The sequence below is a fragment of the Pristis pectinata genome, chromosome 12, assembly GCF_009764475.1.
Source record: "Pristis pectinata isolate sPriPec2 chromosome 12, sPriPec2.1.pri, whole genome shotgun sequence".
Taxonomy (NCBI): domain Eukaryota; kingdom Metazoa; phylum Chordata; class Chondrichthyes; order Rhinopristiformes; family Pristidae; genus Pristis; species Pristis pectinata.
Window position 1 is genome coordinate 1,290,353 of NC_067416.1, and position 23,682 is coordinate 1,314,034.

A 23,682-nucleotide genomic window follows, 5' to 3' on the forward strand; every position below is an offset into this window, starting at 1 on the left:
CATTAGTTCACATCCTTGACCATTGGCCTCTGTAAACACCTTGGTACCTGACCTTGAGCCATTGGCTTGTTTGAATTACCTGGGCTGGACCATCCAGCCCTCCAGCACTATAAAGAGTGCCACATGTGCGTGGCTCGCTCTTTTGATTGCTCCAGTAATTGTAAAACAACGCTGAAGAGACCACTGGTAAGAGTGTGCACTTCCACAAGGGTTAGGAGCATCCTAAGTAGATTCCCGGTAGCGTAGAGCCGACACTTGCAGTGGCAGGCACCGTATTGTTTCTTCCTTGATTTGTTTGTATCCAGTGTGTTGTGTGTGCGTGTTGTGTGTGCGCGTGCGTGTTGTGTGTGCGCGTGTGTGTGTGTGCATCTCACCCTTGTTGCTATTTCCCCCATGTTCGCGATCCACCCGTGTGCATGTGTGTAAGTGTGCGTTCATTCCCGTTCATCCTGTCCCGCGTTTGCCTTTGTGAATAAATCTCTTTAATTCCAAAGACTGTCCAGAGTCCTTGCCCTTTGATACCTTACGAACTTGTCTTACAACACCAATAGGTTTGGGGCAGACCAAAGGGCGTCTTTCACCGAGTTGATGACCTTCCAGCAGCAGTTGATGTCCGTCTTGGTGTGTGTGTCCCCGGAAACAGCCCATAGATCAGAATCCCCTGTTACAGCTGCTGGGCATGAACCGTGACACGGACATGAAGAAGGCGATGAGGCATTCTGCCAGATGATGTGATCAGTTTGCTCAGGGAACCACCCCACAGTATCCATCGAGTCCTTGTCCTGCAGAGTTTGCAGGACGTTCCGCGTTGACCACTGACTGATGGGCTTCTAGTCCAAGGTATTTTTCAGGGAGAATTCTTCCACAAAGGTAGGCTGTGTGGCAACGTTCGGCTGACTGGGACATTAGCTGCCAGAACATGAGAACAGGGAGGTTCTGCTGGGACTGTCAACAGCACAAGGTGGGCCGCAGCTTGGGCACTGTGCACAGTCCTGGTCTCCACAGCACAGGAGAGATGTCAGGAGAGAGGAGCTTCACACCCATGTCTCTGGGACCAGCAACTTGAAGCTGTGGGGAAAGATCAACGAGGCTGGGGTTGTTTCCTTTGGAACAGAGGAGACTGAGCAGACACTTTGTTAAAGTATGAAAAGCTATGAGGGGTATGGGTACCCAGACCGGACATGCCCCTTGGCAGAGGGGGCAAAACCACGAGGCAGGGATTTAAACTGATTGGTGGAGGGGTAGGAGGGGAGATGAGGAAGTGTTTTCCCCGCAGGGTGGTGGGGTCTGAAAGGCAGGAGCAGCAGAGACCCTCACACTTCATGCAGTGTTGGAGCCCTGACCCAGTGAGGTTGAGCCAGGAGGCCCAGCAGGCTGCTTTTGGATTGTCCTTTGACAACTGTCTGTGAGACAAAAGCAGAAGTTTCAACATGCCAACGTTTTCAGGAAGTAGAAGCTGTGCGTGATTTCCAGAAACGTGAGCGACTGCTCCAGACGATGAGTCATCGAAACAGCTGAGAGTCCGTCAACTGACATCATAAAAAGATCATTGACCTGACATTTTACCCTCGGGTCAGATCCCAGAGTTGACTCAACTTCTGCTCTTACTACTAGATTTTATTTCTAGTGAATCCTGAATCTGTGGGGTGGAAGCCCCCCGTCCCACCCCGGATCTGTGGGCTACTGGGGCAAAGGGTGCTCGGGGGCCAGTGTCAGGAGTAGGGGGTGATGGCAGATACACCTGGTGGGGTCGGTGTTGGTGTCACTGTCACACTCAGTAATAGTGCGCTGGGCCGTCACACTCAGTAATAGTGTGCTGTCTGTCACACAGTAATAGTGGGCTGTCACACTCAGTAATAGTGCCCTGTCTGTCACACTCAGTAATAAGTGTGCTGGGCTGTCACACTCAGTGATAAGTGTGCTGTCACACTCAGTAATAGTGCACTGGGCTGCCGCACAGTAATAGTGTGCTGGGCTGTCACACTCGGTAATAGTGCACTGGGCTGTCACACTCAGTAATAGTGTGCTGTTTGTGACACTCAGTAATAGCGCGCTGGGCCGTCACACTCAGTAACAAGTGTGCGGTCACACGGAGTCCGGTGAACAGGGTTTTGTTGCGGGGTTTCACAGGCGGTTATGTAACAGGGAGTGCCCTGGTTTGGCGGGTTTTTAAGCAGCGTCTTTGCTGAGAGACGATCATTCGGAGCGGATTATCCCAGCGACGGTTCGCAGACATGAACGGACAAGCCAGGTGAGGGGTTCGGGACCGGCCGGCCTGGGGTGCTCTGTGCCCCCTGCAGTGGTACTGGTGGGGGAATGTGTTCACCAGCTGCCCCGGGTATACTACAGGCGGAACGGCGTCAGAACCGCCGGGACATGGGCTGTCTGGGGATGTGTCGGGGATGGGCTGTGGAGGGGTGCGATACATTGCTCGGCGACAGGGAGAGATTGGACTCCGGCACTGAGGGGGTGTGATGGGGTGGGTTCACCCACGGTCAGGGGTGGGGAGAGGGTCAGGGTCGGGAGAGGGTTAGGGTTGGGGAGGGTGTGTGTGTTTGTGTGTCTGTGTGTGAGTGTGTGTGCGTGTTTCTGGAGTGCGGGAGGGATCCACCGAAGGCGGGTCCACATCCATGGTCAGTTCGGCGGCTCCAGCGCGCCGGACCCCGGTCACACCGGCGCACACAGTGTCACCAGACTTACCCTCTGCTCTCTCCACAGGGCGAGAACGCTGAATGACCGGCCTATCATAGGTGAGTGATGTTTGCACCTTCGCCCAGTTCATGCTCCTGGGTGGGATGGGGTGGGGGAGGCCGTTGGGGAGGCGGTGGGGCTGTGGGTTGGGTTGGTGGGGGGGATGATGGGGGTATAATCCAACATCCCTGAGGCAGCTGTGACACCAGTTCCCCTGGGGCAGAGGGGGCGAGGTCTGAGGACGGGCGAGGAGAGATGTCTGTTCTCGGGTTGGTGAATCCCTGCATCTGCCCAGCGGTTGGACCATCAACCTGTTTCACTCTCCACAGACGCTGCCGACCTGCTGAGTGTTTCCAGCATTTTGTTTTATTTCAGATTTCCTGCATCTGCAGTAATTTGATTTTGATTTACATCAGCGCCTGATTTTGCTCTTCCCTCAACGTGGAAACCTTCTGTCTGTGTCAATGTTATAATCTGAAAGCTCCTTCAGATCCGCTTTCTCTGGTCCAGGGGAAGAGCCGTTTACATGTCCCCGAGCAGAATCACTCCGCTCTCGGACAATCCTGGTAAATACTTATTGCGTCTTGCCTGCTTCATGCCTCAAGACAAGTTCTTGGGCCTTTGCCTTTCCCTCTGTCCATCTGTCCGGGGAGTGGGGACGGGGGTCGGTGGTGGGTGTGGGGGGGGCGGTGTGGTTTGACCGGGACTCAGCCTCCCTCACTGGGAGGGGGAGGGGGGATCTTGCCAGTGAGATGCCGGCCCTCTGGTTCTTGCCCTCATTCCCCCCCCCCCCTCCCCACCTCCTCTCCCAGGGATCTTGGCACAGCACACGGTGGATGACCTGTCCGAGGTGGCCGCGACCTACGTGGCGTCTTCCTACGTGAAGTACCTGGAGTCGGCCGGCTGCAGAGTGGCGGTTATCAGGTGAGTTCCTGCTCAGGGCTTCTCACCGGGGGTTGGGCTTAAACCTGCAGTGGTGGGGTGGGGTCGCAGGGCAAAGGTTGCAAAGAATAGGGCAGAGGCTGAGGAGATGGAAAGGTCGGGTCAAATATGTTGTTTGGGTTTTATGTTAGTGAGGGGTGGGATAGGGCACGGAGGTCTGAGGGAGGGTGAGGGACTGAGGGCTGAGGGTGGGAGGGAGGGAGTTGGAGGGTGAGGGAAGCGAGGGGTGATACAATGACAGGGGAGCGGGGAGAGATGGGTGCGAATGTTGGGGGAGGCACCCCCCTCCCCTCCCCTCCGCCCACTCCAGTTTGAAAACCCCGGCTGGGATTGGTTCATGAGTGAGATTCAGCAATAACTCTTTGACTCCAGTGAAGCGGCAGAGCTGGTGTGGGTGGGGTTAGAGCTGGCGCTCGCGTTCTGCCAGTCACGGGCGGTGAACCATTGACTCGAGTCTAACTGGTGGTTGGGTTCAGGGCTGTGATCGATTATATGGTCTGGGTTATATCTGGGGTCGGTGTTAGGGTGAGGCGTGACCTTGTTCGTTTGGAATTGGCTGCTGCGACTCAATATAGATCACTGTATAAAAAGATCTTCACTGAGAAGCTGTGTGGGATGTCGGTAGAACTGAGAGTTGGTGGGAACACCAGGGTTGTGGTTGGAGGTGTTGATGAGCGCGGCGGGTTTGGGAATTGGCATTGGGCTGGGAGCAGGTTGGGGGTCGTTGGCTGGATTAACCTACAGTTGGGCTCTGAGATGAGTTGAGAGCTGGGCTGGGTTGGTGGGGCGGGGGGGAGGGGTGGGGGGTAGAGGGGCTGTAGGTTGGGATGATTGGGACCGGGTTGGCTGGGAGGTGTGGGTTGGTTGAGACTGTGTCTGACATTGGTGGGCTTTGATTGGCTGTGACTGACAGTCATTCCTTGTTTTCTGCAGGTTGTATCTCAGTGAGACTGAATATGAGAAGATATTTTACTCAATAAACGGGTAGGTGTTGGATCATCAGCTCCCCTCCCTCGGGGAAGCTGCTCCCCCCTCCCTCACCCGGCTCCATCTGTGTCCGCACGGCGCTCCAACCACCTGGGTCCTGGGACATTAGACCCTCTCCACGTCTTTCCATTCTGAACAACGGACCCCTCCCCTGCCGCCCTTGCGTCCTGAACGGATACCGATACAGGACGACCAGCTGCGCCTAACGCTGCCCCGGTCAGAAGGACCCGCGGGAAGTCTTTGAGCCCAACGGTGGCACGGACATGTGTCTCGTCCCTCTGGTAAAACCCGCGGTACTCCAGGCAGTGTGGCAGGAGCAGGGTCCCCTGGTGTTGGGACCTCTCCACTGCCCGTCACATCACACCACGCCACAGGGCCGCTCTCTTTCCAGCCTGTGTATTGAAGACTCTGCTGGTGGTCGTGGGGGTGGTGGTGTATGTGTGTGTGTCTGTGTATGTGTGTATCTGTGTGTGTGTGTGTGTGAGGAGTTATCCGGTTGTCTCTCTCTGGGACGTGCCTGTGTTTTTACACAGTTGAACTAGAAGTCCCCCCGGACTGGGATTGCGCTGTGTCCGCTGATGGCTTCAGCGCGCTGGTTCCGCGGTACAGGAATTCGCTCAGCCCCAGGAGCCGTCGCTGAGACACCCCACCAGCTATTCAGTCAGCGACGCCCTCCCCATGAGGACAGCGTTCCTGCTCCGGACTGCCCTTCCAGGAGGAGCCCCCCACACCCTCTTTCTCTGAGCCGGGACTGGCCACACCTGGTTCTGGCCATACCTGGCTCAGGTGTCGCTCAGTGCGGCGACATTGATGTTTGATTTGCTCACAGCGGAGCGGTGTTCAGAATGTCCCCGCTCGGATTGTCCGTGCAGGTCCTGACATTACAGGTCCTGTACACTGTTGCGGCATCTCACCGACCATCCCCTCTCCCCTCTCCCCCAGGATCCTGCTCCCCGGAGGAGCCGTGGACCTGCAGACCTCCGAGTTCGCCCGGGTGGCCGGGATCTTCTACAGGCTGGCATTGGAGGTCAGTTAGCGGTCGGGTGGGGGTGTGGGGTGGGTGGGGGCTGTGTTTGCCAGTGTCTGAGACTGCAGGCTGGGGGAGCGGCTGGGGTCTGGACCCCCGCTGAGAGTCCAGAATGTCCAGTGAGGGCCAGACCAGCGCACCGATCCGCTGCTGAGGCAGCGTGGGGAAGGGATCGGGCCGCCGATCTGCATCGAACTCCCCCCACCCCCCTCCGCCGAGCACTCGGACAGCAGCCCTGTCTGCTGAATCTGAGGAGGGACTCAGCGGGTCGAGCAGCATCTGTGGGGGGTGAGAAGTGATCGACCTTGGGATCGAGACCCTGCAGCAGGGCTGAGTGAGGCCGGTGAACCCGGTCCGCCTACCCTGCTACTGACCCCAGTCCCCCGATCCAACCTCGGCGGCCCGCCCGGCCTGTCCGGTCCCAGACCCGGCAGTCGGGGGGACAAAGAACGAGGGGACCCGGTGTGGACGGGGACGGGCCCGGGGTGAGGGGACCCGTTGTGGGACGGGGCCAGGGTGAGGGGACCCGGTGTGGATGGGCCAGGGTGAGGGGACCCGGTGTGGGACGGGGGACCGGGTGAGGGGACCCGGTGTGGACGGGGACGGGGACCGGGTGAGGGGACCCGGTGTGGGACGGGGACGGGGTGAGGGGACCCGGTGTGGGACGGGGACCGGGTGAGGGGACCCGGTGTGGGACGGGGACGGGGTGAGGGGACCCGGTGTGGATGGGCCAGGGTGAGGGGACCCGGTGTGGACGGGGACGGGGACGGGCCCGGGGTGAGGGGACCCGGTGTGGACGGGGACGGGGACCGGGCGAGGGGGACCCGGTGTGGATGTGCCGGGGTGAGGGGAACGGTCGGCCCTCCCTGGGGCTGGCGCAGGACCTGGACCTGAGCCCCCTCCGCCTCTCTGTCCGCCGCAGGCCTGTGACCAGGGCGACTACTTCCCGGTGTGGGGGACGTGCCTGGGGCACCAGCTGCTGACGGCGCTCACCGCCGGCCAGAATCTGCTCAGCAGGACGGACAGCAGCAAAGTGGCGCTAACGCTGGACTTCACCGAGGGTAGGGAGCGTCGGGGGGAGCGCACCGGCCACGGGGGAGGGGCGGGACATCGCACAAGGGAAACAGCCCCGGGAGAGGCCATTCGGCCAGTCCCATTGGATCCATTCCCGTTCTCTGGGATCCGCCTCCTGCTCCCTCACCCCAGCCCCACTGGTTTCCGCCTCGGATAAACTGCGCATCAGAGGACTCACCGCCTCTGGGTGAAGAGCAGAAACTTCAGTCCCCGGTGTCCGGGACACGGGTCCAGTTCCGGGCGCTTCACCGGCAGGAGCGGGATCTTCCCACCCGCCTCCCTCAGAACCAGTTTCACCTCTCATTCTCCTTCACTCCACGGAGGGTGGATCAGCCTCCGCTCACGTCAACCCCTTCACCGCAGGATCCGTCTACTAACTCCTCCTGCACACGGTGTGGAGAATCGCTCTCCACACGGTCTCCAGATTAAATCCCTCTCACGCCCGGACATTCGGAGCAAGAAGCCTCTCCCCCGCTCACCCCCATCCCCACCCCTGCCTGAGGCTATCGAGAGGTTAACGACTGTATTAGATCAAAGGGAAAGGCTCATAGTGAAGAGCACAGCAGGACCGTCCTCTCCCCCACCCACTGACCGGCATCTCCCCCCCCACTCCCCACCTACTGACCGGGACTGTCCTCTCCCCCACCTACTGACCGGACCTCCCACCCCCCACCGCCACCTACACCCTCCCCCCTCCCCCTCTACCCCCCACCACTGACTCCAGTCTCGTTACTTTTCAGAAACGAAGTGGTGTAAAATGTTCCGAGATTTCTCCCCGGAGATGCTGAGAGTTTTTGTCGGAAAAACCGCTGACCGGAAACTTCCACAAGTACAGCGTCACGCTGCAGGCAAGTGGCGGCGGAGGGGGGAGTGGGTGGGGAGTGGGGCACGGAGTGTGGGTGGGCCGGTGGAGAGAGGTTGGGGAGCGTGGGGGGGGGGGGGAGTGAGTGGGGCGGGGCAGATGGTGGGGAGAGAGGCTGGGAAGTGGTGTGGGACGGCCTGAGGTGCGGTGTGAGGCAGGAGGAGTGTATGTAGAGGAGGTGAGGGTCGGGATTGTGCCCGGACTAAGGGCAGAGGGAGATGGAGAGAAGGAGAGCAGTTTGAGGGGAGGTGGGTGATGAGAGTGGAGAGTGAGGCGGATCTGGGGACTGGGGGGCTGTGGGGCGGGGCTGGGGACTGGGAGTGAGCGGGACGGGGGGATGAGGATGAGTCCAGGACCCGGGGCGAGTGTGTCAGGGTGGGGGGGGTGGAGCCGAGGCTCATTCTCCCGACGGACTAACGTGAGCGTTGATTTTAGGCCTTCGAAGCGAATGAGAAGTTGCGCTCGTTCTACAGACTGGTCAGCACCAGCGCCGACCGGCAGGGAGTCACCTTGTCTCGACCATGGAAGGTAGGGAGAGGCAGGGGAGGGGTCACCAGCTCAGGGACCCCCCCCCCCCCCAGCCCGTCCCTGACCCAACACCCCAGAGGCTCCTGGCCACCCGTCCCTGACAGTACTGTGGAGGACCGCTGACCACCCCCCCCCAAGTCTGAGATCAGCTTGGTGGGGGGACGGGGGCTGTGGTGGGGGCCGGGGGGTAAAGTCCAGCTGCGGAGGGCGAGGCCTCCCGGATCAGCTGCGAGGTGGTCCTGAGCAACATCCCGTTCCTTCTGGTGCCCTGGTCGGAGCTGGACCCCTGGGGTGGTCACAGGGTTTGTGGGGGGGGGGGGGGGGGGGGGACCCGGGCGCGCTGAAATCAATCGGAACTGGAATGACATCAGCTGATTATTATCTGTACCGAGATACAGGAAAAAGTTTCTGTCTGGGTGCCACCCGGACAGATCATTGCACACATCAGTACATGGAGGCAGTGAAACAATGCAGAGTAAAGTGCCGCAGCTACAGAGAAAGTGCAGGCAGACACTAAGGTGCAGGGTCATAACGAGGTAGATCAAGAGTCCATCTCTAGTGTATGAGAGGCCCGTTCAAGAGTCTGATAACAGCGGGCAGAAGCTGTCCCTCAGCCTCGGGGTGGCGTGTTCTTCAAATTACTGCAGATTAAATATCAATGTTTATACATGTAATACACAGAGATCAGGAGAACGATCATGACATGGATAATCATAAAGAACATACAGTATTATAAAAATATGTGGATCCAACGATCTGTTGGTGAATGAATATAATATAAAAGGATTTATTATAAAATATAAAAGAAAAAAAATCCCCAAAACATAAGAAAAACTATAAACAATATTTCAAACCAAACTAAACGAAAGAAAAAAAACGGAAACAAAAAATGGGACTAAAATTTCTCAGTAGAAACAGAACAATATTATGTCGTCAACTCCATTCCGCTAAAGGTGGTACGTGTTCTCATGTGCTGGTGTGGTGCATCCCGTGAGCCCAAAGCTCACCCCACTGCGGGACACGCCCCACAGCTGAGTTACTGCCAACCCCAGCAGAGGGACTCATCACCTCTCACCACACTCAATGCCCACTGACACCCTGCCCCGCACCCACCCTGTGACACCCTGCCCCGCACCCCTGTGACACCCTGTCCCACACCCACCCTGTGACACCCTATCCCCACACCCACCCTGCCCCGCACCCCTGTGACACCCTGTCCCACATCCACCCTGTGACACCCTGCCCCGCACCCACCCTGTGACACCCTGTCCCCACACCCAACCTGCCCCGCACCCACCCTGTGACACCCTGTCCCCACACCCAACCAGCCCCCGCACCCACCCTGTGACTCCCTGTCCCCGCACCCACCCTGTGACACCATCCCCACACCCTGTGACACCCTGTCCCACACCCACCCTGTGACACCCTATCCCCACACCCACCCTGCCCCGCACCCCTGTGACACCCTGTCCCACATCCACCCTGTGACACCCTGCCCCGCACCCATCTGCCCCACACCCACCCTGTGACACCCTGCCCCACACCCTGTGACACCCTGTCCCCACACCCACTCTGACACCCTGCCCCACACCCACCCTGCCCCACACACACCCTGACACACCCTGCCCCACACCCACCCTGCCCCACACACACCCTGTGACACCCTGCCCCACACACACCCTGTGACACCTGCCCCAATGATCCACAACTGAGCCACTTTCCTCTCTTTTGCAGCGTTCCGATATCCGATTTACGGCACCCAGTGGCATCCGGAAGCGAACCGATATTTTTGGGAGGAAAGCTTGGATGCCCCACACTGTCCCCTGGGAGTCAGGATGTCCTACCTGAATGGCTGAGTTCTTCGTCAATGAAGGTACGTCTGCAGAACCCCCTGCGGATCTCACGTAACCTGCAGTACCAGTGGGAGGAGGGAGGAGAGGCCGAGTGGGGGGGGGGCATCATCCCCACTGGCAGCCTCCTGACGGGGTCCCCAGTCAGCAGACAAGCGCACCCCTCGGCCTGTGGAGCCCTCCACCAGTGGTGAGTCACTCTTCATCAGTAGTGGGGGAGGCAGAGGGCAGAAAATAGGATTTGGCCAACCCGCTTCTGAAGGGTAAAGATTACCCCAGTTGTAATCTGTCTCTAAACTCATAGACACCACAGACCCCCCCAGCCCCCTCCCCCAGTCTCCCCCCCCTCCCCACCCCAGCTTCAAGGAAAATAAACCCAGCCTCTCCAGTCTCCTCCTCCACCCCAGGCAACATCCTGCTGAACATCCCCTGCACCGTGTCCAGTGCAGTCACATCCTTCCTACAGTGAGGTGACCAGACCTGCACCCAGTGCTCCAGCTGCAGTACAACAGATGTTTCATAAAGCTGCACCATAAACCACCTGCTCTGACATTCTGTGCCCTGACTAATCAAGTATCCTTTATGCCGCCTTCTGTACAGAAGCCTGAAGTCCCCACATCACCAGGTTCAGGAACAGCTAAATCCCTACAACCATCAGGTTCTTGAACCGACCTGCACAACCCTAACCATACCTCAGCAACGGAAAACTACCGCACCACCTCTCGCACTGCCGTGGACTCATCTCTGATTGTGCATTAATATCTTGTTTTGCACTGTCTTTTTTTCTCTTCACTGTCTTGTATAATTTACGTATAATTTACATATAATTTATGTTGTGTGTCGTCTGTACCTACATCTGTACCTACCTGTGTTGCCTGTACCTACGTGCCTTGTGATGCTGCTGCAGGCAAGTTTTTTCACTGTACCTGTACCTCCGTACTTGTGCACATGACAATAAACTCAAGTTTACTGCCATGCTGTCAGCTCCGGGGATCCTTGGACATGTGCCTCAATGTTTGTCAACAATCCTTAGGGCCCTACCATTCTCCACAAGTGTATCAACCTGCACTTGTCAGGATTAAATTCCATCTGCCATTACCCTGCGCATTTCACCAAATGATCAATATTGTACCATAGCTGAGGACCATCCTCCACTATCAACAATACTACCAATTTTCATGTCATCTGCAAACTATATTCATACCCAAATGTTATTGTATGTGACAAACAGCAAGGGTCCCAGTACCGATCCCTGTGTACACCGTTGGTCACAGACTTCTAATCACAAAAGCAACCCACACCGTCACACTGCCTTTTATTACCAAGCCAGTTTTAGATCCAATTTGCCAATTTCCTCTGGATCCCATGGGCTCAAACCCTTTGGAAGTTTCCCATGTGAGACCTTGTCAAAGGCCTTACTGCAGTCCATTACAGTCCACACCAATCTCAGCAATATATTTTGTTATCTTTGAAAAATTCAGTCAAATTGGTCAAACAGTCCTTCCTGATGAAACCATTGCTGAGTCTTTGATTAATCCCAGCCTGCCCAAATGTAGATTAGTCCTGTCCCTCTGATTTTTTTCCCAATAACTTCCCTAAGTTAAACTCACAGGCCTGTAATTACCTGGTTTATTCCTGCTGCCTTTCTTGAATAAAGTTACTAAATTTACTGTCCTTTCGTCACTTCACACCTCACCTGTCTTCAGAGAAGATTTAAAAATCCCTGTCAGAGTCCCAGGGATCTCCTCCTTGCCTCTCACGGTGGGCTGGGGATACACCTCATCAGCCTTTAAACACCTAATACCTACCTCGTTTTAAAGATAATGTGTACTAGAATTCCACCAACTTTCACAGAGTTCTCCAGCCACCATGTGAACACAGATGGGAAGTATTCATTTAAGACCTTGCCTACATCTTCCAGCTCCACACACAGACTGTCCCTCTGGTCCCCAACAAGTCTACTCTGTCCCTGGTTACACCCTCGCCTTTGGTGAGTGGAGGAGAGACAAGGAAAAGGATTAGTGGGAGACACCGAAATAATTATTCTCAGTGTGGACTCTTTGGGCTGAATGGCTTCCCTCTGTGCCCTCAGTGTCAGTATGTGATCTGTTCATCTTGAATGTAGTAGAAACACACAGATCCTATCTTGTAGCAAAAGAGGAGGTCATTCAGCCCATTGTGCTGGACTATCTCTTCAGAAGAAATTCCCCTAGGTAGCTCTGCTCTGAGTATTTATCCCGTTCCCATTGTCCCACCATCCTCTCAGCAGTGTGTCCCAGACTGCAGCAACTCACAACGATCTCCAGTCTGCGCCCCCCCCCCCGTCCATTCCCCAGCCTCCTCAATCTGCATCTTCTGGGCAATGACCCTCTTGCTGTGGGAGGCAATTTCTCCCTACTTATCGAAGGTCTTCATGATTTCAAGCCCCCTGCTCTATGGACAATCCTAGATTCTCCACGGGGAGGTCCCCCAGGCCTGAGCCCATCTGGTAAACATCTACACCTCTTTCATCTACCTAGGGGTTGTGGACATTAGAGGAGAGACCAGCATCTATTGTCATGGTGCATCAGATGCTGAGGGGAGATGTTAGGACTACTTAATATTATAAACGGCAGAGAAAGGGTAGATCGTCGAAGACTCCTTTTGCCAGTGTGGAAATGTCAAAGACTAGGTTTAACATGAGAGGGGGGCAGTTTAAAGAAGATGTGTGGGGCAAGTGTTTTACACAGAGTGGTGGGTGCCTGGAACTCGCTGCCATGGGAGGTGGTGTGAGAAGATTGACGGCAATGTTTAAGCAGCATTTTGACAGACAGATGAACAGGCAGGAATGGAGGGACACAGACCACGTGCAGCCGGGTGGGATTAATTAGATTTGCTTCATAGCTGGGCAGACACGATGGGCTGAAAGTCCTGTACCTGTGCTGTACTGTTCCATGTTCTGTGTCCCTCAGTTGATCAAACGTTCCTCACTGCCCTGCCATTCACTGTATGTCCTACCCCTATATGACTTCCCAACATGCAGTACCTCCCACCTCTTGTGCTCTCTGTCTCAGCCAATGAAGGCAAGTATCTTCACCTTCTTGACCAACCTATCCACGCACTCTACCGAATGCAGGGACACGAGAATTCAGACTCTGATCCCTGTGTCCTTCCACCATTTATCGCTGCTCCCGCAGGTTGTTTGTATCACCTCACACTTCCCTGGACGGAATTCCACCTGACCCACTGATCCACATCTCCTGCAGTCTGGAACATTCTTCCTCACTGTCAGACATCGCCAGCAAACTTCTCAATCATGGTCCCTACATTAAAGTCCAAATCATTGAAACATATCAGAAAAAGCAAGGGTCCAAGTTCCAGCCCTGCCGAACCCCCCCGCTCCCCGCCCTCCTGCCACGGCTATCCTTCCCCCGCTGAGAATTCCATCCAAGTTACCACTTTCCCTGGCTCCCCTGGGCCACTACCTTCCTGATCAATCTGTGACATGGAACTTTGTCAACACTTCTCCGGTGGCCATGCGGACTTCACCAATTGCTGTGGCTTCGTTGACCTCCCCTGTTACCTCCTTAAAATCCAGAGTTACTTCAGTCTGTGCTGACTGCCCATGGTTACCCTGTGCATCGAGCTCCCAACCTGTTGTTCCTCTGTGGTTTCAGGCTGCTTCTAGCCACTCACCCTGTTCCTCTCTCCCTTTTGAACCTGTTATGTTGTCTCAACAGCCAGGAGAAATTTTCACCAGTTTGAGAATAAGGAAGAGGAAGAATCTGTCCTCATTGATCGACACACGCCTACATGGGACAGGAGCTCTTTCCGAAGCGTCTACCTCTTTGACTGACCTGCTGTGGGTAACTGACTGAGTTTGTACCCTGCAGACCGCATGGGTGATGTGAAGCTTCTGTCCTGTCCACACAATGTCTTCCAGCCACAAAATCCTGCAGGTGCTGGCGATCTATAAACCTGGGAATACTCAGCCAAGAAGCCAGCCCCTGTGGAAGAAGGGGTCACGTGCTTTGTGTTAATGACCTTCCATCGGTTCTGATGCGAGATCATTGATCTGGAACTCTTGAGTGCAGACGAGAAGCTCAGCTGTGCGGGCATCACAGTCAAGTCCCATCCACGTCGCCAGGGTTTCTGTGCAGGAATGTGGAAGCTCTCAGAACCTTGTACAGATGGTGGTTGAGATGGGTGACAGGGCAGGGGGCAGGTTCGGCAGGGTGTGTGGGCAACATTCAACCATCTTTCTGTCCCTGGTCTCCCATAAACCTCGGAATTCTGTCTGTAACAGAGACTTGTTTACTGATCCCACCCTCCAAGCAAGCCCCACACAACCAAATACTTGGGCCACAACTGCTCTTTACATGAGCAAGATGCAGCATGCTGTTTTGGCACAGCAAGATCCCATAACTTGCCAGCTGATTTTTTAACATTCAGTGAGGGAGGCATGTTGTTCGGGGCTCGGAGGACTAGTCACTTCTACCAGAATGGAGGAGGCCTCCTTGGTCTGAGTAGGCGTGTACAAGAATTGAATGGGGCCAGAGGGAGAGGAGACACAGGCTCTCATCATAACCTCAGAGCCTCTTAGACCTGAGAATGGCACCAGGTTTAAATGGTGCAGCTGTGTGCAACAAAGGACAGGGTTGAATGTGGGTGGTTGAACACGTTAGTTACATGGATTAATCGGAGTGTCATCCAGTGACCACAAGGTACAGTGATCACAACGTAGAGTTTGAGAAGGCAAAAATGAGACTAGAACAAAAGGAATAATTTGGACAAAAGCTGATTTTAATCAGATGGGATCTTGGGAAACATTTAATGTCAGAGATCCAGACCAACAGTGGGAGTTTTAGTGGAGTCCGGGAGAGCAAGAACAAGCTGTCCGGTGACGGTGTGGTAGGTAAGTTACTAATGAGTGCCCAGAGGTCTGGTCCACTGATCCAGAGACAGGGGTTTAAGGGCCACCGCAATCCCTGGGGAACTTAAATTTGAGTAACTCAAGAAATCTAGAATTAAATGATAAGATGTTAGAAAAAGGGAAGAAAAATCATACAGAAAAGGAGTGAGAAAGCAATCAGACACTCTGTGAATTAGACCACTGATCCAGATGTGCATGAAAGGAAGTTGGACAGAAGTTGTATTACGGATGTGTAATAATTCTTTGGGAAAACTGCATCATGCTGACAAGTCCAAAGAACAGTGGGACAACTGGATTAATGCTGGCAAAGTGAGGAGAGGTGGTCAGCGATGGGGGTTCAGACCCTATTGGTAACCTGGAGAGAAACTAGTATTCCTGAAGTAAACATAAGAACTGAAAACACGCGGGAACTCAGTGGGTCAGGCAGCCTCTGGCAAAAGGTGTATTTTTTTACTTCAAAAATAAACTTTATTCATAAAGATATATATAGAAACAGCGCGTGGCTTTCTTACATTCACAGTGTTACGGGTTCTGTACATTTATGGTGAGCACATTCTGTGCACAGAGCACCATTGCCACTCACGTTACCTACTGGGACGAGAGGCTTCTACTCAGGGCTCAACCCCCAGGCAGTAGTGGCAGGAGGAGCTGAGACTGCAGATCCTCCCCACAGAACCTTTGCATTAGCCGGACCTGCGCCCTTCAGCATGTACTGTCAGTCAGCAGTATTCCCCTATCGATATCTTGGTGTTCTATATTATATGTTCTATGGATTGGGAATAGAACATAGAACAATACAGCACAGGAACAGGCCCTCCGGCCCACAATGTTGTGCTGAACTAATTAAACTAGTAATTAAATGCCTAACTAAACTAATCCCTTCTCCTACACAAGTGTCCCACATCCCTCCATTCTCTGCACATTCATGTGTCTATCCAAGAGTCTCTTAAATGCCCCTATCGTATCTGCCTCCACCTCCACCCCCACCCCTGGCAGCGCATTCCAGGCACCCAACACTCTCTGTGTAAGAAACATGCCCTACACATCTCCTTTGAATTTACGCCCCTCACCTTAAATCTCCACCTCTAGTATTCGATATTTTGACCCTGGGAAAAAGCTACCAGCTGTCTACTCTATCTGTGCCTCTCATAATCTTATAAACCTCTATCAGGTCTCCCCTCAGCCTCTGACACTCCTGAGAAAACAACCCAAGTTTGTCCAAACTCTCCTCATAGCACATGCCTCTATTCCAGGCAGCATCCTGGTAAACCTGTTCTGCACCCTCTCCAAAGCCTCCACATCCTTCCTAGAATGGGGTAACCAGAACTGAATACTCCAGATGCGGCCTAACCAGAGTTTTATAAAGCTGCAACATAACTTATCGACTCTTGAACCCAATGCCTCGACTAATGAAGGTAAGCATGCCCTAGGCCTTCTTTACCACCCGATCAAACTGTGCAGCAACTTTCAGGGAGCTATGAACTTGGACCCCAAGATCCCTCTACTCATCAACACTGTTAAGGGTCTTGCCATTAACAGTGTACCGTCTCTTTACATTTGATCTCCCAAGGTGCAACACCACATTTGGCCGGGGTTAAACTCCATCTGCCATTTCTCTGCCCATATCTGCAACTGATCTGTATCCCACTGTATCCTTTGCCAGTCTTCTACACTATCCACAACACCACCAATCTTTGTATCGTCTGTAATCTTCCTAACCCACCCATCCACATTTTCATCCAAGTTTATGCACATCACAGCAGAGGTCACAGTACAGATTCCTGTGGGATACCACCAGTCACAGACCTCCAGCCAGAATAAGTCCCATTGACCACTACCCTCTGTCTTCGATGGGCAAGCCAGTTCTGAATCCAAATGGTCAATTCACCCTGGATCCCATGCACCTTAACCTGGATGAGCCTCCCATGAGAGACCTTGTCAAACACCTTACTAAAATTCATGTAGACAACATCCACAGCTCTACCTTCATCAATAATCCTTGTCACTTTGTCAAAAAAAATTAATCAAGTTAGTAAGGCTTAACTTGCCCTATATAAAGCCATGCTGACTGTCCCTAATTAGGCTGTGGTTTTCCAAATGCTCATAAATCCTATCCTGAAGAATCCTCTCCAGTAACTTGCCTCCCACTGACAGGAGACTCACCGGTCTATAGTTACCAGGATTATCCCTGTTTCCCTTCTTAAATAATGGGACAACATTAGATACTCGTCAGTCCTCTGGGACCTCGCCTGTGGCTAGAGAGGACATGAAGACATTGGTCAAGCCCCCAATCTTATCTCTTGCCTCTCAATAACCTGGGGTATATCCCATTAGGCCCTGGGGACTTATCCACCTTAATGCTCTTTAAGACACCCAACATGACCTCGTCCTTTATCTCGAAATGCCCCAGCATATTAGCATGTTCCGCACTGATCTCCCTGTCCTCATCTTAGTAAATTCTGATGCAAAGTACTCATTAAGGACCTCACCCACCTCCTCCACTTTCAAGCACATGTTCCCTCCTTTATCCTTGAGTGGTCCTACCCCCTCCCTAGTTATCCTCTTGCTCCTGATGTATGTATAGAATGCCTTTGGATTCTCCTGAATCCTACTCGCCAACAACACTTCATGGCCTCTCCTGGCTTTCCTAATCCCCTTCTTGAGTTCTTTTCTGGCTTCTTTATTATCCTCAAGGAGTCTGTTTGATTTTAGCTTCCTAAACCTTCCATATGCTTCCTTTTAGCTGGAGAAATAGAACTAAGGACAGAAACTAAAGATGGGAATGTAAAATAGTCAAAGCAAAAGGCATGGAAATCGATGCAAAGTCTGCAAGAAGTTTTGCAGGTAAGGACTTCTTGTTTTAGATTCCCAGCAGCGTCAGCAGCAGAGAAGAGGAGCCAGCACCATTTGTAAGTTGTTTTGCAGGTAAGGACTTCTTGTTTTAGATTCCCAGCAGCGTCAGCAGCAGAGAAGAGGAGCCAGCACCATTTGTAAGTTGTTTTGCAGGTAAGGAGTTGTTTAAAAAAAGTAGCCGTTAAGATCAGAACCAGGATTAGGTCAGGTCAGAGCAAAAGAGAGGCAGGTGATAGCGTAGCCGCCACTTTGGAGCGGCCACTTTGAGAGACGCTGTGTTAGATTTGTAAGTGATGTCTTTGAGGTCCAAAGTGCCAAAGTCCCTCCTCCCTCTCCACCACCCAGGGACATCAGTAGCCCTTCCAGGTGAGGCAGAGACTCACCTGCACATCCCCCAACCTCATCCACTGCACTTGGTGCTCCCGATGTGACCTCCTCGGTGGGACCAAGCGCAGTCGAGGTGACCACCTGCACTCTGTCTGTAATGGCCATCCCGAGCTCCCAGTTCTATGCAATTTAAACTCCCCTTCCCATTCCCACACCCACCTGTCCGTCCTCAGCCTTGTCCACTGCCAGGGGGAGGTCCAACACAAACTAGAGGAACAGAACCTCGCGTTCCCCCGGGCGGTTTACAACACAATGAATGAACATTGAAGTCTCCAGTTTCGGGTAACCTTCACCTCCGGTTTTCTCCGCCCACTCCTTTCTGACCCTCTCCCAGTCTCCTGTTTTTGTCCATTTTCCCCACAACTCCCCCCCCAACAAGCCCCCATCACCCTTTTCTGTGCCCCTCCCAGTTCCACCCACCTGCTATCCACATATTTCAACCACCAGCTCCCACCACCCACCAACCACCCCACCCCCCCACCCCCCATCCCAACCTCCACCACCCCACCCATCCCCACCCCCACCCCCACCCCATCCCAATCCCCCACCACCCCCCACCCACCCATCCCAATCCCCACCACCCATCTGGTTCTGGTTCCATCTTCTCTTCACCTCTCACCTACTGGTTCCCATTCTCACCTCCTCTACTGATCAGAGTCCGGCACTGGTAACAAGAATCGGTAAATTGGTTTAGTATTGTCCCATGTACAGAGGTTCAGTGAAAAACTTTGCTGTGCCTGCCATCCATACAGATCATTTCATCACATCGGTACATCGAGGTTGTACAAGGGAAAACAATAACAGAATAAAGTCTCACAGAGAAAGTGCAGTGCAGGCAGACAACAAGGTGCAAGGTCATAACGAGGTAGATTGTGAGGTCGAGAGTCCATCTTATCGTACTAGGGAACCGTTCAATTGTCTTATCACAGTGGGGTAGAAGCTGTCCTCGAGGCTGGTGGGACGTGCCCTCAGGGTCCTGTATCTTTTGCCCAGTGGGGGGGGGGGGGGGGGAGAAGAGAGAATGTCTGGGGTGGGTGCTGTGGAGTCTTTGCCCACTCACACCCGCCCACTCACACCCGCCCACTCACACCTGGACACACACCTGCCCACTCACACCCGCCCACTCACACCTGACCACCTACACCTGGTCACTCACACCTGACCACCTACACCTGCCCACTCACACCTGCCCACTCACACCCGCCCTCTCACACCTGAACACACACCTGCCCACTCACACCTGCCCACTCACACCTGACCACCTACACCTGCCCACTCACACCTGACCACCTACACCTGGTCACTCACACCTGCCCACTCACACCCGCCCTCTCACACCTGAACACACACCTGCCCACTCACACCTGAACACACACCCGCCCTCTCACACCTGACCACACACCTGCTCTCTCACACCTGACCACCTACACCTGCCCACTCACACCTGACCACCTACACCTGGTCACTCACACCTGCCCACTCACACCCGCCCTCTCACACCTGCCCACTCACACCCGCCCTCTCACACCTGCCCACTCACACCTGCCCACTCACACCTGCCCACTCACACCTGCCCACTCACACCCGCCCTCTCACACCTGCCCACTCACACCCGCCCTCTCACACCTGCCCACTCACACCTGCCCACTCACACGTGACCGCTCACACCTGCCCTCTGACACGTGACCGCCCACACCTGTCCAGTGCCGGCTGCCGCTTCCGATGAAGCAGCAGCCCGGAGCACCGGCCGAAGCGCGGGAGCTATGGATCGCCTTGTCGCCGCCCTCCGCAGCTTCCGGTCCAACTCGGAGTCGGTGATGAACGGGATGTGCGGGGTGCTGGCCCTGGCGAGCGTGCGGCTGTACAGTGCGCTGCCCCTCCGCTGCCCGTGTGTGCCGGGCTACAACGCGCTGTACGGGGCGTCGATGCTGCTGCTCCCCGCCGCCACCCTCTTCCTCTGCGGCGTCGCCCTCAACCGGCGCTGGCTGCTGCTGCTGCGGGAGTGGCGGCGGCCGGAGGGCGGCCGGCCCCGGGACCGGGCGGCTCTGCGCTACCTGCTGCTCGGCGTGGTGCGGGGCGCCGCGCTGCCCCCGGCCGCCTGGATCATCGTTGCCCTGCTGGACGGTAAGTGCGTGGCCTGCCCCTCGCCACCTACCTGGAACCCGGCCGCTTCGCCAATGTCAGCGGCTACCCCGAGGCCGAGCTGCGCGCCGCCCTGGCGCGCGTTCCCTGCAGAGACCTCGCCCCCGGGACCCTGGCCCGACCCCCGCCCTTCCCCAGGAAGGTGGCCTACAGGTACCTGCGCACCGTCTCCCAGGTAAGGCAGCCGCTCTCGCCATCACACCGGGGAGGGGAGGGGACGGAGGGAGGGACCCGGGGTAAACGCTGTGGCACACAGGCCCTTCTGCCCACGGGGCCCTGCTGGTCCCTTGGCCGTTCTCTTTCTCTGCAGCTCAGCGGTGCCGGGGCCGAGGCGGTGCAGAGACCGGGGTCTCCTCCCTGGAGCAGAAAGATCCGGGGAGATTCCAAGGTCCGGGGGGATCTGGGAGCCGCGGGCTGGAGAAGGTGCAGAACAGACTCACCGGGATGTTACCGGGGCTGCAGGGCTTCAGTTACAGGGGGAGACTGGGTGGGCAGGGACTGTGTCGCTGGAGCGAAGGAGGCTGAGGGGCGACCTTGTAGAAGTTTGTAAAATCATGAGGGGCGGAGATAGGGTGGGTGATCAGTCTATTCCCCAGGGGAGGGGAGTCTAAAACTATTGGTTTCAGGTGAGTGGGGAAAGATTTAAGGGGACCCGAGGGCAACTTCACCCAGAGGGGGTGGGTGTGTGGAACGAGCTGCCAGAGGAAGTGGGTGAAGTGGGGACAATCACAATGTTTGAGACACTCGGACAGGTCCATGGACGGGAAAGGTTTGGAGGGAAGTGGGCTAACCGCGCTCAAATGGGACTGGCTCAGGTAGACAACTGGTCGGCATGGTCGAGTTGGGCCGAAGGGCCAGTTTCAGAGTCAGTGACTCTGTGACTCTCCGACTCTAAGGCGACGGACAGATGGTGCGGAGACCGGTCGCTGGGATCTTGGAGCCACTGCCTGATCCAACAGGGGTGGGAGGTGTGTAGGGGCAGAGTGTCGGTGGGACCACATCTACCCCCCTGCCTCCCCCCTCCCGCGCCTCCCCCTCACCCCCCTCCCCGGCACCGGACACTTCTCACGGGGGAGCTGGAGATGGGACGGCCCTTCAGCCCCTCCGGCTGCTGCCCAGTGGTGAAGCTGGTGGTCCGTGGACCACCCGCTGTGGTCGGAGGGTCTGGGATTGGGTTGGTGAGGGTGACTGGGCGAGTGCAAGGTCACAAGGGACAGCAGGGTTCAGTGGCCTCCGGGCTCCGCTCCCCCCGCACTGTACTTGTTGTCTGTGTCCTCAGGCTCTGGGCTGGACCACCCTGTTCCTGCTGATCTTGTGGGCTTTCTTCGCTCGCTCCCTGAGGCCGTGCTCCCCACACGACAGCTTCCTGCAGAGCTGGTACTGGGGCAACTACCTGGACCTGGAGCAGAAGGTCTTCGAGGACATGTGCCTGGAACATGCCCAGGCGTTGGCGCAGCGGAGCGTCAGCCAATTCTTCCTCAGTGCGCAGAGTTCTCCGGGGGAGAGGGGGGAGAGGCGGCCGAGCATCTGCACGGCATCACCAACAAAGACCAGCTGAACCTGCTCCTTCAGCGATGGAACGACGCCAGGCCGCCACTGGCCATTGGGGCAGCCGGCGGGCAGACAGCCGGGGTCGGGGGGCTCTCACCCCGCCCGCCAGAAGGCGGTGGCAGACACACCCAGGTTTAGACGGCAGCCTTCCCCCTCCCACTTCTTCTCCTCCCTCCCACCACCACCCCCCCCCCCCCCCAACCCCAGAGATCGGCCATCTGGCCAACTCTGTCCTCCACCCCGTCCTGGGCCAGGGCAAGTCTCAGCACGGGACGTCCGGTGCGGGTGCAGGTTCCTCAGTGAAGAAGGCCAAAAAAAACAAGGTCATCCTCACCCCCCCCCCCCCCCCCTTTGTTCCCGTTCTCCTGCTGACGAACATTTCTTCTTACTTCTATACTCCTTTACAGTAGAGAATAAGGCCCTTCAGCCACTGGGGAAAAGGCAATTCTGGAGTTAGTGTGTGCAATGAACCAGATTTGATTAGGGAGTTTAAGGTAAAGGAACCCTTCGGAGGCAGTGATCATAATATCATAGAATTCACCCTGCAGTTTGAGACAGAGAAGCTAAAATCGGATGTATCGGTGTTACAGTTAAGTAAAGGTAACTACAGAGGCGTGAGAGGAGAGTTGGCCAAAGCTGAGTGGAAGGGGACCCCAGCGGTGAGCAGTTTTGGGCCCCATATCTAAGGAAGGATGTGCTGGCGTTGGAGAGGGTCCGGAGGAGGTTTACGAGAATGATCCCAGGAACGAAATGGTTAACGTTTGAGGAGCGTTTGATGTCTCTGGGCCTGTACTCTCTGGAGTTGAGAAGGATGAGGGGGGGATCTTATTGAAACCTACTGAATATTGAAAGGCCTGGATAGAGTGGACGTGGAGAGGATGTTTCCAGTAGTGGGAGAGTCTCGGACCAGAGGGCACAGCCTCAGAATAAAGGGACGTCCCTTTAGAACAGAGATGAGGAGGAATTTCTTCAGCCAAAGGGTGGTGAATCTGTGGAACTCATTGCCACAGATGTTTAAGGCGGAGGCTGGTAAGTTGTCGATCAGTAAGGATGTCAAAGGTTACGGGGAGAAGGCAGGAGAACGGGGTTGAGAGGGAAAATAGATCAGCCCTGATCGAATGGAGGAGCAGATTCAAAGGGCCGAATGGCCTAATTCTGCTCCTTGTTCTTATGGTCTTATTGAGTCTATCCCTGTTCACAGCAATCCCATCCCCACTAATTTCCCCATTCCCTCAACTGCTCCCACATTCCACACCCCACCCTCCCACTGGGGACAATTCACAGCGGCCGTTCCCCCACCCCCACCCCCCCCCTGACCCGCAGGTCGTTGGGATACGGGAGAGGGTCACAGAGTCACACGGCACAGGAACAGGCTCTTCGGCCCACATGTCCATGCTGGACATTTTACCTTCCTAATCTAACCCCATTTGTCACATTAGGTCCCCTCTCTCCCTTAACGATTCAAGTGTTTGTCTGCGAGCGGCCACACGGTCACAGGGAGAACGTGCAAGCTCCACACAGACAGCACCGGGGGTCAGGATTGAACCTGGGTCACTGGAGCTGTGAGGCAGCGGCTCTACCAGCTGCGCCACTGAGTCGCATCGTGGCAGGAAGTCAAGTGTTAGATTAGAATATAAGGAGCAGGAGTAGGCCACTCAGCCCTTCTAGCCTACCCCCCATTCTGATCAGTTCCACTTTCCGACACCCACGACTCCCCGACAGGCTGAAATGGTCCACCCCAGCGGATATATCCATTGCCCTACCCCCGCCCCGTCGATGCCCCGCCCCCAGTGGCCCCGCCCCCTGCAGCAGCCCCGCCTCTGCCGTGGCCCCGCCTCCGCAGTTCTCTGGGATGGACAATTCCACAGAAATTCAG

The 23,682-nt window shown here is 55.4% G+C and overlaps 2 protein-coding genes across 2 annotated transcripts; both read left to right on the forward strand.

Moving 5' to 3' along the window:
* The first annotated feature begins 1,567 nt into the window (after positions 1 to 1,567).
* On the forward strand, positions 1,568 to 14,207 carry LOC127576426 (gamma-glutamyl hydrolase-like). The gene is given in 11 exon segments (XM_052026946.1): positions 1,568 to 2,251; positions 2,719 to 2,750; positions 3,504 to 3,615; positions 4,567 to 4,617; positions 5,563 to 5,647; positions 6,570 to 6,708; positions 7,462 to 7,514; positions 7,516 to 7,569; positions 8,019 to 8,111; positions 9,846 to 9,984; positions 13,681 to 14,207. Coding segments are annotated over 10 exon segments (750 nt in total). The 5' UTR covers positions 1,568 to 2,234; the 3' UTR covers positions 9,960 to 9,984; positions 13,681 to 14,207.
* A 5,669-nt stretch (positions 14,208 to 19,876) lies between these two features.
* LOC127576859 (calcium homeostasis modulator protein 3-like) lies at positions 19,877 to 21,813 on the forward strand. Its single transcript, XM_052027664.1, has 3 exons — positions 19,877 to 20,408; positions 20,566 to 20,678; positions 21,535 to 21,813. Exons 1-3 carry the CDS (start codon positions 19,877 to 19,879, stop codon positions 21,811 to 21,813), a joined length of 924 nt encoding a protein of 307 aa, XP_051883624.1.
* The last annotated feature ends 1,869 nt before the right edge of the window (positions 21,814 to 23,682 follow it).